General features: G+C 43.9%; 1 protein-coding gene across 4 annotated transcripts in view; it reads left to right on the forward strand.

Moving 5' to 3' along the window:
• LOC147028807 (NEDD4-binding protein 1-like) overlaps positions 1 to 15,372 on the forward strand; it is a 96,963-nt gene that overhangs the window by 54,613 nt on the left and 26,978 nt on the right. For 2 of the 4 annotated variants that reach the window (XM_085879530.1, XM_085879531.1), the window contains exon 5: positions 9,318 to 9,414. The exons of the other annotated variants lie outside the window; for them this stretch is intronic. In XM_085879530.1, coding sequence (XP_085735656.1) covers positions 9,318 to 9,414 — 97 coding nt within the window. The remainder of the gene's footprint in view (positions 1 to 9,317; positions 9,415 to 15,372) is intronic. 4 annotated transcript variants of the gene reach the window in all.

Genomic DNA, 15,372 nt, shown 5'->3' on the forward strand with positions numbered 1-15,372 from the left:
AAAAAAGCCAAACCCTGCACAGCAGGGAAAAATGGCTGTAAAAACGGTACATACATTACATGGCCAAAAGTATGTGGACACCCTTTCTAATTCGTGGTTTCGGCTATTTCAGCCACACCCATTGCTGACAGGTGTATACAATCAAGCACACAGTCATGCAATCTCCATAGACAAACATTGGCAGCAGAATAGGCCATACTGAAGAGCTCAGTGACTTTCAACGTGGCACCATAATAAGATGCCACCTTTCTAACAAGTCAGTTCATCAAATTTCTGCCCTGCTAGAGCTGCCCCAGTCAGTTGTAAGTGCTATTATTTGTGAAGTGGAAACATCTAGGCACAACATCAGCTCAGCCCCGAAGTGTTAGGCCACACAAGCTCACAGAATGGGACCGCCGACGACTGAAGCATGTAGCGCAGAAAAATTGTCTGTCGTCAGTTGCAACACTCACTACCGAGTTCCAAATTGCCTCTGGAAGCAATATCAGCACAAATACTATTCATCAAGAGCTTCATGAAATGGGTTTCCATGGCTGAGCAGCCGCACACAAGCCTAAGATGCACCTCATGTGCAATGCCAAGCGTCAGCTGGAGTGGTGTAAAGCTCACCGCTATTGGACTCTGGAGCAGTGGAAACGCGTTCTCTGGAGTGATGAATCACACTTCACCATCTGGAAGTCTGACAGACGAATCTGAGTTTCACAGTTGCTGGGAGAACGCTACCTGCATGAATGCATAGTGCCAACTGTAAAGTTTGGTGGAGGAGGAATAATGGTCTGGGGCTGTTTTTCATGGTTCGAGCTCGGTCCCTTGGTTCCAGTGAAGGGAAATTTTAAGGCTACACCATACAATGACATTCTAGACAATTCTGTGCTTTCAACTTTCTGGCAAGAGATTGAGGAAGGCCCTTTCCTGTTTCAGTGTGACAATACCTCTGTGCACAAAGTGAGGTCGAGATCGGTGTGGAAGAACTTGACTGGCCGACTGCAAGCCAGACCTAACCGCCCAACATCAGTGTCCGACCTCACGAATGCTCGTGGCTGAATGGAAGCAAATCCCCACAGCAATGTTCCAACATCTAGTGGAAAGCCTTCCCGGAAGAGTGGACACATAGCAGCAAAGAAGGGACCAACTCCATATTAATGCCCACAAGCATAACCCGCGCTCTGCGCGACATGTTGGGGTGGGTGTGTTTGAGAAAGGAACTGATGCAGAGTATCAGTAGTAATTTTACTTTAATGTAGTCAGTGAAATACGATTTCACTGTTTCAGAACCATTTTATTTACTTTTTTTGTACCATGCACCTCATATGGTCTTTGAGATAATGTAAGCCGAATATCACGTTACTCGAGCGCAGAACAAAGTCGAAGATAGTGCGACACGAAAACACAAACTCGGAAATAATATATAAGATGGTTTCGGAATGAGATGTTGGACAAGTTTGTGTCCGCATATGTTTGACCATGTAGTGCATGTCTCTTCACCTACTCCACTTGTACAAATGAGGAAAAGCCTCATTCCTAACCCCCCCCCCCCCCTCTCTTCCCCAAGTGGTTCTCTCATCATTGTGTTTCTTCTGTCACCTTGAAAAATCACCTCTTCAAAGCCTGGAAAGCTTCACCTCCAGATCATAGTCATCGTTCTTATGTGGCTGCATGCAACTGCGAGTGCATCATCTCCACAGCCAAAGCCGTCTTTTACCAGCAGACCATTTACAAGCTCTCCTCTCTCCCCAGCTGGAGTCATGCTTACTTATCTTTTGCCAAGTGCATCTCCACAAACTTCTGGGAATCATCTTTTCCTACTCTCTACAGCCCTGATGGCTCCATCTCCAGCTCTCCTAAACCCAAAGCCAACACATTTGCTTCAGTTTGCATCTAATTATACTCTGGATGACTCCAATGGAACTCATCCTGCATTTCCTTAATCCAATTCCATTATGCCTGTCATCAAATTTTCTGCTTGCAAAGTTTGCCAGACCCTGCTCTCCCTTGTTGCCAACAAAGCCAATGGTCCAAGTGACATTCCTGCTGTTGTCCTTAAATTCTGCACTCCTGAACTTGATCCTATTTTCTCCAAGCTTTACAACCTCTCAGACTGTACCAGTACTTACCTAAGCTCCTGGAAGCTTGCCAATGTTGGCCCTGTCCCAAAAATAGGGAGACTTCTAATCCCTCCAATTACTGTCCAATCAGCTTGACCTCAAATCCTGCTCTCTTTCCTCAATGACCACCAACATGGCTTCTGCAAAGCCAGGTCCACTGGTGACCTCTTAGCCGACATTGCCAATGAATGGTCTTCAGCCTTCGAGCACTTCGTAGAAAGTAATGCTGTTTCACTGGAAATTGCCAAAGCCTTTGACATCGTTTTGCACAAAGGGATCCGAGCGAAGCTCCCAATGTATTGTCCGGTTTGAGTCCTGCAGGTTGTGTCAAAACTACTGCAACCGCCAGCCAAGTCCATGGTCCTGAACAAGTTCCCAGGCCTGTTTGCCACAATACAATGCTTGTGGGACCGTGGAATTAACCGTGTGAAGTGCCGACTTATCTAATTTGGCCAAGCAAATCACTAGGTCATCCGTTTGGTCTAAAGGAGTTTGAACCACTTTACCATCAACCTGCAACCAGCCTAAACCACCAAACAAAGCAGCCAGAACAAGCAGACCACCCCGAGACCAAGTGCATTTATACAAGCAAATAGCATGGGGGATGGATGACACGAAGCAATCACAGTAGCAACTAGAAGAGCACTCGGTAGAGCGCATACCTCCGCCACATAATGCCTGATCCACGAGAACATATCGGGCCCAATACATTTTTTAAAATATCATACTATATACAGTTGTGGCCAAAAATATTGGCACCCTTGCACTTTTTTTCAAATAATGCACAATTTCTTCCAGAAAATTGTTGAAATTAAAAGATCTTTTTTAGTATCCACATATGTATTTCTTTGGTTTGCTGTAGAACAAAACAAAAAAAAGCTGAAAAAATTACTAAATCTGAGCTTATTCCGCACAGAAATCCGAAAATGGCCTGGACAATATTATTGACACCTTTTAGAAGTTGATTTCAAGCAGGTTATGCTCCTTTTACTTTGGAATTGAACTCGCCTGTGGTGAGTTGCAGGTGCCTGCAATGTAAAAATCACTCAATCAACCAGTTTGAATGGAGAAAAGAAAGAAAACCAGAGAATTATCTGAGGTCAGACACAAGATTATAGCCATGGACAATCTCAAGGCTATAAGTGGTTATACAAGACAAAATGAAGCCTTCAAAGAAAAGAACACCTTCCTGACAATCAAATATGGAGGAGGTTCAGCGATGTGTTTGGGTTGATGTGAGACTGGCTGCCTCTGGCACTGGCTGCCTTGAACATATGCATGACATCATTAAATGAGGGGATTGTCAAGGGATTTTGGAGCGCAATGTTCAACCCAGTGTCAAAAAGCTGGGCCTCCGTCGAAGGTTATGGGTCTTGCAGCAGGACAATGACCCCAAACACACTGCAAAAAGCACCGAGGAATGGTTCAAGACAAAACGCTGGACTGTTCTGAAGTGGCCAGCAATGAGTCCAGATCTAAATCCCATTGAACACCTGTGGGGAGATCTGAAAACAGCAGTTGGGAGAAGAACTGGAGCAGTTTGCACAAGATGTTTCCTAAAAATAAGTTTCCCGGAGCAGTTTCCTAAAAACCTGCTCCTCTGTTCTTGCTCACCCTCTCTCTGTTGTATTCACTATCTCATTTGCTCAAGGTCATCTGCCATCTGCTTGGAAATCAGCAAACATTACCACCCTGCATAAAAAGGGTGCAAAAACAGATCTCTGCAACAATAGACCAATCAGCCTTCTCCCAATAATCAGCAACGTTATGGAATTCATCATTGCTTCAGACATTAAAGCCTTCCTCTTCTCCAATGGCCTGATTTTTGATCATCAATTTGGTTTCAGACCAGGTCACTCTACCCTGGATATTCTGCTTCTGCTCTCCCAACAATGGATTGAGGTACTCAATTCCAGACATGAAATGAGAGCCATATCCCGAGACATATCGTGTGCTTTTGACACGGTCTGGCACCCTGCCCTGCTCACCAAACTCTCTTCCTCTGGTATCCAAAGCCATCACCACTCATGGCTCACAGACTTCCTCTCCTGTCGCAGCCAACGTGTGGGCCTAAATGGAGTTCTCTCATCCCCTATTCCTGTCCAGGCTGGAGTTCCTCAAGGCAGTGTTCTGGGCCCTGTACTTTTTGTGGTTTTCATCAATGATCTCTTCAGCTCTGGAAAATCCTCTTTATCTCTTTGCTGATTACTCCACCCTCTGTCGTACCATCTGTCATCCCTCAGACCGGCAAGCAGCAGCTTCTTCTCTCTCTGCAGATCTGAATAAAATCACAAACTGGTCCAACACGTGGAACATGTCTTTCAATCCTGAGAAATCTCACACTCTCTCTGTATCTCCGAAAGGACCGTTTAGAAACACCCCCACCCCCCCCCCCCAATCTACTTTCTCAACAATCCTCTGGAAGAAGTCCTTTCATTCAAGCTTCTGGGTCTCACTATTTACCATGATCTTTCCTGGGAAAGCCACATTTCCAACCTGGCCTCCAAAGCCAGCCTCCGACTGGGCATCTTCCGTCGTGCAAAGACCTTCTTCGGCCCACCTGAACTCCTGACCACATGCAAAGCTTTCGTCCGCAGCCTGATGGAGTACTGCTCTCCCCTTTGGCTGATGCTCCGGCTTCTCACCTTTCTTGGCTTCACGCTGTGGGAACCAAGGCACTTAGGATAATTGGAATCTCCCACGATGAGGCTCAGTCTTTGAGCCTTTCACTCTCTCACTGCAGGTGGTCGGTGGTCTTTCTGTCTTCTACCGTCTTCTACCGTCTCCTTTCCGGTCTCCCATCCCCCTCACTCTTTTTGTGATATGTCCCGACCATATTTCCGCAGGGCGCTCAAGGTCTGCCAACAACCCCCTTCTGGTTAAACTACCAAAATCACGAATCACTGCTCACCTTCACTCTTTCATTCCTCGTTTAATAAACTCCCACACTCTCTTCAATCCCATTCTTCCCACCAGGCCTTCAAATCAGCTGTTACCTCTTATCTCCCCCCATCTGAAACCTCGATCTTTTCTACCCCCATTAATCCACCCCAAACCCACCTCCTTCAAATTCCCTGCTCTCCTTCCTGAAAGTCTCTGTAATGTCCATCTTGTATACCCCGTGTTCTCCACCCCATCCCTCTCCCTTCCAAAGATCACCTAATGCCTCTGTTCTCCACTGTTTTGTTCCTCCCTCTCCCACCCCTCTTGTCTCATGCCCTTGCTGTGCGTTGTGTGTTCGCTCTCATACGGGCCTCGACAATGTATACAAAAATAAGAAGAGTGGGCCAAACTACCAGTGGAGAGGTGTAGGAAGCTCAGTCATTGCTGCTGGAAGTGCTTGACTGCAGGTATTTTGTTCAAAGGCTGTGCTGCCAAATATTAAGTCGAGGGTGTCCATATTTTTTCAGTGCCATTTCTTTTTATTTTCTGATTTAATAGGATATATTAAGTACTGAATCAAAAACAAAGGTTCTGTTATATTAACAGTGAAATAAAGAATTGTGGAGACCAAATACTTTCATCAATTTCAACTTATTTTTTATCAAAAATTGTGAGTTATTTGAAAAAAGTGCAAGGGTGCCAATATTTTTTTCCACAACTGTGATTGTTTTTTACCTTATCTCTCAATCATGAAGAATCCCTTTTAAAATTGAATAATTCTCATATCCAGATCCGGATTCGGATCTTCACCAAAATCAAATCAATTTGTCATGGTCACACACCCAACCGTTCCACCAAGTTTCATTTGAATCCGTCTGCAACTTTTTGAGATATTGTGATATATATATATATATATATATATATATATATATATATATATATATATATATATATATATATATATATATATATATATATATATATATATATATACACACATGTATAGCCCCATCTCTCAATGGTGAAGAATCACTTTAACAAACTCTCGCATACGGATTCGGATCTTCGCTAAAAATGAATCAATTCTTCAATATCATACAACCAACCTGCCGACCAATTTTCACCCGAATCTGTCCATAACTTTTTTTTATGATGTCTTGCACACAGACAGACAGACAGAAAGGGGTAAAAACATAACCTCCTTCACCTTCGGTGGTAAAGGTCATAAATAATGAAACGATAATACAAACCCTATACCCTCGACCGAATATGCGCCCTCGATATAAGCCAAGCAAACAAATGAGATATCTCATCCAACTAGCTTATAAGGGCCTTCATGCACACCACAGGAGACATACTGTACATAAGGTTTGACAAGACAATGAGGAGAGTTAGCCAGGCGAGCCCCAAGGTAGATCTTGCTGTGCAGGTGTCTGGTGTCAGTTATATCCCCTTGCATGGCCATCGTTAGAGAGACAGACGTGGCTTATCTTGTCTGTGTGGCACAACTCAGTTTGGCAATTAAACTCCACTGTAGGGCAAGTTCTATGGCCAGAGAGAAAAATGAATCCAGCCTTCTCTCTTTGATCGCTTGCAGCTTCCTCTTTTATCCCTTCTGGCTCCTCTCTCTCTTTTTTCCATTTGTGGTGGGTGGGATTACTTTGTTGAAGCGGTCACTCCTTGAGTTGCAACGGAATCGGCAGGAGTCATCTGAGACAAACCGAATGCCTTAAAACAGCACCAATTTCATACTCCCACCAGTCTCACGCTGTAAGGTGTGTGTGCTTAAAAAAGAACATTTAAAGATGTAGGAAAGGAAAGGACATAAAATTGGTTTTACGGAATGGTGGTTTTTCTAGACATAAACTGGCCTGCAGGGTTGACGAACCATCTATTTACATACGCAACGCATATCTATTGCACAAATAGTATGTCACGATTATACTGAGAAATAACTAACATGACACTAAACCGTTTTACCCCACTAGGGCCATTTCCACAACAATATGATATTCAACCTCAGCTCATCTGGTTTTCCTGCTTCTTTGCTAAGCGATCTATTTCTAACTGTGTTGATGGTGCTCAGCCTAAAGCCTGGTGTTTGTTGGCTTAGTGGTTAGGATGGTGGCTTGGGATCCTCGGGGTCCTGAGTTCGAGCCCCGCTGGCCACTGAATTAACATCAGGGGGGTTGACTCAGCCTGTCTTCCTTCCGAGGTCGGCCAAATGAGGTCGGCTTTGTTGAACTCTGTTCCTGTCCCTCCTCCTCTTCTTCACTCTGTTCCTAACACCCATGTAGCTTATACTTGTCACCCTTTTGTGTTGCTGTCCCTTTCCTCTGTACAATTGCCATGCCTCCTACTTTTTCTGCCACACCACCTTTTTGGAACACCCAGTGTTTCCACCTTGTATCAACTTGCAATAATTCAAGTCACGAATCGTTCGTATATATTTCATTCAATTATTACATTTTTCCTATCTTCTTTCTTTGCTTTTTCATTAAGGGGGCCAAGCTCAAATTTTTTTATTCATTAAGATTAATTCATATTAATTCATTTTATTCATTCATTCATTTTTATTCATTCATTTATTCATTTTTTATTATTAATGTTTTTCAAACATTAAGGCTCAAAATTTTTGATGGCAGTGGAAAATGGCTGCCACTGCCATCAGCGGCTGAATTTGAGATGGCCCAATATCCAAATCTGTTCATAATATGATAGGCTACTAGTGGGCCAAATGTGGTGCTTTCCTCACAAAATGCACAATTGTTATGCTATATTTAGCTAAGTTGCCCCACTACTTAAACTATAACACGCCTATTATTGTGAGTTAACATCAACCGTTTGGCTAACTACCGTAGTTTATCTGTCTTGTCTTGTACTCCAAATCGACTTATCTATGAATGAAAGAAATAAAAATGGGTAAATTATCCAATTTGACTTGCACACCAAAATACGGTTCCTTCATGCTTCTAACTATCCTGTCCAAAATATCCTTTGAGCTAAGAAGATTGCATATCTTGCATTATGAGAAAAATTAAGTGACCAAGATATTGTGGCCGGGTTGGTCTCACTAGACCTATAATCATTAAACTATGCACACGGGGATGGTGGGAAGTGGGGGAGGTTGAAGGTGGTCGTTAGCAGAAAAAGGAAAGTGGGAAATAAATAATGTCTTGAACCAAACTTGAAATGGGAAAGTTCAAATGATTATCAAGAGCAAAACGAAAATATTATTTCAATTGTCTTGGTTATCAAAGTTATTGCTAAACTTTGTTATTTGAAGCTTTCAGGCCCTCTAATCCAAAGGATTATGCAGATTTTATTGCTGCATTGTGATGTTGATATTACTGTATATAAAATCAAAAATTAATATTTGTTGCAAAGTTGCCAAAGTCTGGTTTTACATCATTTCCATCCATCATGTTACTGAGCAGCAATGCCCAGCTATTTGCAACGTCCTTTTTGGTTCTTCAAACATTTTGACACTATCATGAACAAAAGATTGATTTCATTTTTTCATTCAACCCTTCATTTCATTAAATTCTTGCCATTCTATCGTTTGGATGGAAAGGTCTTAAAATCATAACAATAATCTTTGGAATAACATGTCATGTTCTGTGACCCAAAATATATGAGTCCTGTATTTCATTGTTTTGCTCTTGAGAATATCATTTGAACTTTGGCATTTCGCAAGCTGGAGTTCAGGTCCAGATTATATCCAGAATAGCATTTAATATTTAAGTTGAGTGTGTGAGTGAATGTTGGATCTACCTTGCTATAAAATTATGAACATTTTTCCTACAATGGCCAACAACAAATGCACAGCAGCAAACAAAAGTATGACAAAATGCAAATTATTTTTTATGACATGGGAATCTTCAGCTTATAAACAGGTGAAATAACTTTGGAAGCTGCCGTATTAATGCTGTTAACATCCTTGACACCAACCACTGTAAATAAGAACCTTTTAAGAATATGAAACTGAGAACTGCACCTCATTGCTTTTTGATGATGTGAAAAAAAGGAATTATAAACTTTGTTATTTTATTAAAATGTGATTAATGAATTTTATGACCAGCCATATGTTCATGTTGAGAATGAGGAACATCACACAGCCAATCGTAGACTCGGATATTGTAGCATCCACAGGATTAAAAAGTCTCAAGTTATTTGCTTCTTCAGGATACATTTCTGTGTGAAAGGATGTAAGGTATAAAAATCTGATGATCTAATGCAGTAATTTTAATTTTTAATTGTAAGTTCATCAGTTTTATTTTCTAAGAGAATGAGGAAAGTAATGAGTTTTTCACTATATTCCAACCACAGAGAGTCATTTTCTGGAGCAGCTAGAAGAATTAGGTATTGTCTCCTACACTCCATCCCGAATCGTTGAGGGACATCGCATCACCGCCCATGATGATAGGTAACGTTCCTCCCAAAATTTGAGTCCAACAGCCATTAAATTGTTTATTTTGATTGTGCTTTGCACTTTGGCAAAACCTTGCAACTACTCCATCTCTTTATCCATATCATGTGTGTATTTCATTCAGATTGTCTTCAACATACGTCACAACCACTTATAACAACTTACTTTGCATTTTGGGATATAAAATGCAGATTTTTCATGCAAGACAAATAGTTAGATTAGAGGTTTGACCAGATTAGATCTGTGACTTGCTACAGGTATCATGTAAACCTGTACTAACCTGTTTCATGGTCTGGTTGTCGGTGACTAAACTGTCTCCCCCACCATGTTTTCTGGTGAGGAGGGTGTACGGATATGGACACCTAGCAAGATTAATGATAACTTGTCAAAGGGTGGAGGAGCTCCTTGTGAGCCAACGGCCATCCATATCCAGTGCCCCACGGTGTCTGCGGACATCGTCCTGCAGTTCCGTCAGTTTTTTTTTAAGGAGGTTGGTGGCAAGCTTTACACTCCGGCCACCGTGAAACCCTTCACTCCGCAAAACACAAGAAAAACGCAAAGAAAATTGAAAACCCACTCTGTGGGAGTACCTCCTGTGCAGTTGCCCTTCACAGGGCAGCTCACCATATGACGGCATTGGGGCAAAACCTTCTTGGGTCAGATTGCGGTAGTGTGTGTCAGGGTCGTGCTGAGGTGTCGTCTACTAGATGGTGTCTCTTTGGGTTCACCTGAAATGGTCCCTTTGGGTGGGTGCCTGGAATGTCCTATCCTGAAGAGAGGATGATAACCTGTCTCTGTTATCAGAGCTCAAGAATTTGAACATCACTATTGCACCGTCACTGAGGTTCAGAAACCGGATTGTGGTGAGATCATGGCGGGTGGTTACACCTACTATTGGTCTTGTCGTTCTGATGGTAACCATGCCCAAGGAGTTGCTGAAGCTGTGTCCAATAAGCTGACTCCAATGATAATTGAGGTAACACCGGTCAATGAGCGTATTATGAGACGAATGCTTCATCACTCCTTGGGTGTCGTTTCCCTGGTCTCTGAAAATGCGTCGACTGAGGCAAGTGATCTCACCGCGAAGGACGTATTCTATGCCACATTCGAGTCTGTGGTTGATCAGTGCCCCAGGCAAGATACTCTTCTAAACTTGGGGGATTTCAATGCATCGACGAGAACTGACTAGAACTTAGACATGTGTTGGTCCCCATGGGACTGCAATTGTGAACCAGAATAGCACCAAGTTCCTTGACTTTGCAATAAGTCATGGTCTGAGGGTGGCTGGTTCATGGTTTCAGCGCCCACATGCTCATCGCTGGACTTGGTATTCCAACGCTGGTGATGTGGCAAAGGAAATTGACCATGTGCTCATTGATGGTCGCTGGAGGATGATCCAAAACTGCAGGGTCTACCGAAGTACTCGGTTCCTCAATACCGACCACAGGCTTGTTGTAGCAACTCTGAAGTTGCAGATTAAATCTGGGAGAATGGTACCATCCGAGCCGAGGCTGGATGTGGGCAAGCTCAAGGATTAGAGGGTAGCTTCGGAGTTTGTGAACAGGCTGAGTGGGGGGGGGTTTGGGTGGCGGGGGAGGGTGTTGTGGGAGGGGTGTGGTCTGTGTGCTTTGGGAAATGCTGAAGAGTTGTGGAGTGCCTTCAAGACCACCATCCTTGATGTTGCCAGTGGCCAGTGGACATTTGAGAACTCACCAGAGGGTGAAGAATTTTGTCTCAAGGAATACTGGATACCATTGACCAGTCACAGGGCCAGGTTAAAGGCAGAGCTGAGTTGTTCAGGGAGTTGAGGTGTAAAATAATACGTGTGCTGACGGTGGATGAGGAGGCCTTTGTGTGAGGAATCTGTGAGGGGGTAGAGCATCACCTGTGGTCAAGTGATTCTCGTCCTGCTTACAGGGGAATTTGTGCATTGCGTTCATCAAAGCCCTCTCCTCGGTGTACTGCAGTTGAAGTGGAGAGTGGTGGGCTCTTGACAGAGGAGTCTGAGGTGAAGGCCTGCTGGGCCGGTTGTGGTCAAGTGATTCTCGTCCTGCTTACAGGGGAATTTGTGTGCATTGCATTCATCAAAGCCCTCTCCTCGGTGTACTGCAGTTAGAGTGGAGAGTGTTGGGCTCTTGACAGAGGAGTCCGAAGTGAAGGCCTGCTGGGCCAGTTGCTTTGAGCAGCTGCACCAGGCTGATCCACCAGCTGCTGTGTTGGATGTCAGGGGTGTTTCGATCCCTATTGCTGATCCTCCAATCAACTCTGATCCATCTTCGTTTGTGGAAACATAGGCTGTGGTGAACTGGTTTAAATAGGGTAAAGCTCATGGGATCTGTGGCATCCATGCTGAACTTCTCAAGGCTGGTGGAAATGCTGTACTCATGGCGTTGCATGCAGTTCTGTGCTCTGCGTGGAACACAGGCATCATCCCAACTGACTGGAAGAGGGGTCTTGTTGTCCATCTCTGGAAAGGGAAGGGTGATAACCAGGCCTTCAACAACTACCGAGGAGTGACACTGCTCTAAGTGCTGGACAAGGTCTTTCCTCGGATAATTCATGACAGTGTTCACCACTATCTGCTTGAGCACCAGCACCCAGAACAGTCAGGCTTTACACCAAAGAGGTCAACGATTGAGTGTATCATTGCCTTTCGGATCCTCACTGAACGCAGACGAGAGTTTCGGCAGGGTCTGCTTGCAGCCTATGTTGATCTCTGCAAATCATTCAATTCAATGAATCGGGATGCCCTCTGGATAATTCTTGGTCCTTTGGGGGTGGGGGGGGGGTTGCCACCAAAACTGATCAATCTGATGTCCGAACTATATTCTGGTACTCAGAGTGCTGTGAGATGTGATGACACCATCTTCAACTTGCTTCTAGTTCTTACTGGAGTGCATCAGGGTTGTGTCCTGGCCCCCACACTTTTCATTGCTAGTATGGACTGGATTCTGAGGAGGATGTCAGATAGATCAAGCTGCGGTGCATCGTTTGCGAATGTCAAGATCTCTGACCTTGTTTTTGCAGATGATGTAGTCATCTTTGCGGAGACTCGGGATATCCGTTTGGGAGACCTTGAGGTGCTGAATGAGGAGTCTGAGCCGCTGGGATTACGGGTTTCCTGGGTCAAAACTCAGATCCAGGCTTTCAATGATATCTTGGATGCTGCTGTCCTGTGTCTGTGCCTGTTTGTGGTGGGGATGTTGAGGTCACGGAGAGATTCACTTTCCTTAGCAGTGATATCCATATCTCTGCTGGTTTTGAGCCAGAAGTCGGTAGACATCTGGGTCAGGCCTGGAGAGTCATGGAATTCACTGGATCAAGGGGTGTGGCTCTGTTGGTACCTGTGCAGGAGGACGAAAGTCCGAGTCTTCAGGTCCTTGGTACTTCCAGTCTTGCTCTATGGATGTGAGACCTGGACTCTGACCAGGGATCTGAGATTGAGACTTAATTCCTTTGGTACCAGGTTTCTTTGGAGAATGCTTGGCTATTGCTGGTCAGACTTTGTGTCCAACGAGTGGTTGCTCAGACAGACTCTAATGAGATTTGTTACCTGCATAGTCCGTGAGCGTCAGCTGTGGCTGTACGGACATGTGGCTCGTTTTTCTGACACTGATCCTGCTCACCAGATTCTCTCAGCGAGGGAGCCTCGTGAGTGGAGGAGGCTAATCGGCCGACCATGTGCCTCGTGGTTGCAGCAGGTTCATTTGCATTTTAAGGAGATGGGGATGGGCCAGACATCTGCCTGGGGGATGGCCAGACAGGCCCCTAGAGTACTGGCGGAAAGTGAACACAGCGATGTGCTGCTCTCCCCTGCCTGCTGCCTTACCTGACCCTGACCTGGCAAATAGTTGCCTTACATCCAAGATGGGACATCCTTTTCCAATGTATTGTTGTAGGAAATGTGCTGCCGCTATCTTTTTCATTTCGATATTTCAACTCATTGAAGAGCCAAACACCAAAAGACGATATTTCTTCTTTTTCACAAATGACTTTTCCAACATGACTTCAAATGCTTAATGTATGCAGATTACATATGCTCTGTTGCAGTGATATGTCGAGGATTGTATCCCTAACCAAAGAAACTGCTTTGACAGAATGGACGCTCTGTATAGACTATAGAGCATTGGCCACAAGAAGTTGAAGATCGCATCTGGATGGAATTACAGGACCAGGGTTTTGAACTGTAAAGTAGTCCTGAGTGATGACTTGAGACTGTTTTTTGGCAGTTGGTTTGAAACTCCATAATTTGCAATAGTAAGCCACCAGACCTTCCAGCTGCTTAGATACATGTTGACCCATACCAAACACTGAACCATACGATAACTTTCAAAGAACAACTTACAAAGAACTTGCTGAGATAGACAAAAACAACTTGATCAGAAAACTGGCTGCCTCACCCAAGGTGCCAATGTGCAGACACGGAAAATCTGACTGGCCTTCTGCTATTCTTCAGCAGAATATAGCTTGACAGTGTGGTCAACTATTCTCAAGGTGAGTAGAACACAGATGCATGAAACTACATATAACATAACATACGGTATCAGGACACTGATCAATGTCGCTCTCCTCAGCTGGAACCTGTGGATCATCACTGTTTTGGGGCCTACTTCAGTACAGCTACTCACAGGTGGCCCCATCTGCGCAGCACAAACACCACCAAGTGACACTGGCCTACATAATCACCACCAGATATCATTGACCCTAATCTCATCCGAGTTCACACCACACCTGCCTTTACATATGAATTGATTCACTCTGCACTTACCTCTGTCTGCAGATCCACAATGAGGCTGTTTCTGCTGTTGCCTGTAGTTGTCATGGTATTCTTAACCTGTTTAGGTGATTCTCCAATCATCTTGAAGTACTTCAGTAGAGACCTTGCCACAAAACCTCAACAATCCACTTCCACCCATGGTCATCATGCACTTCTCCAACCTCCTCATACCTGCACATCTTTTTCATAAGCCCACTCCATATTCCCTTCCTTGGTACAGTCAGCTCAACAATGATTACCCTTTTTACTACATCGGACAAAATAATTAAATCAGGTCTTCATTACGTGACTGCAATATGAGATGGGAACCTCAACGTTCTGTCCAAATCTGTATCTACCTGCCAAACACATTCCTGGCTTTGAAATGCATTCTGACCCCTTGACATCACTCAACTTCACGTTCCTCACCCTCCCTTATGAAATTGATACTGGTCTTCTCTTTTATGTCCGATTTTCCTCATCGCATAGCCTCTTCGTAACCTCGACAATCGCTCACAAAACCGAGTTATGTCACCAAGTATACCTGGCGAGAGATTTCGGGCAACCAGATGGGATGTGTTCTACCATCTCTTTTTCTGCCACACCTGGCACATTTTGCTGAGTCAGCCAATTCCCATTTTGCTCGATTCACCGTAGTTGGCACGATGGTGGAAAATAACTCGATTTCCACAAGTTGGATCAGCATACCAAAGAATCTTTAATTTCGTATATGCAGAGGAAGAACATTGAATGATTCTCTGTAGCTTTCGAATGGACTTCACTGAAACAGAAGCCCGAAGCAATTCCTCTTGTACACAATTTGACATTCCAAAGAATGTGAGGGGAGACATTTGGCAACTCAACTACAGGATTAGCTGATACGCATTAGGCAAAATAACTCAAAACTGCAATACGTGTCCACTTTGGGTGTGAGGGAGAGAACGACACAATCACGGCAAAAGTTTGCAGTGTTATCAACCAGGTCACCCTGTTTCAAAGCAATACATTCCTTTTATCAATATGTTGGTCAAAAGACTCTTGGGTAAATGTAAACATGACTGACAGCCAATTTGACTTTAGTACAAAAATAAAATTTATAAAGTACCAGCAACAGTTATAATTGAGAGTACATGAATATAATTCTTTTTCTTTCACAGCACCTGGTTACACATTGTTTTAAGTGCAAAGATTCGTCACTG

This window comes from Eptatretus burgeri, chromosome 4, assembly GCF_056783735.1.
Source record: "Eptatretus burgeri isolate ZD-2024b chromosome 4, Ebu_testis_v1, whole genome shotgun sequence".
In the NCBI taxonomy this organism is placed as follows: domain Eukaryota; kingdom Metazoa; phylum Chordata; class Myxini; order Myxiniformes; family Myxinidae; genus Eptatretus; species Eptatretus burgeri.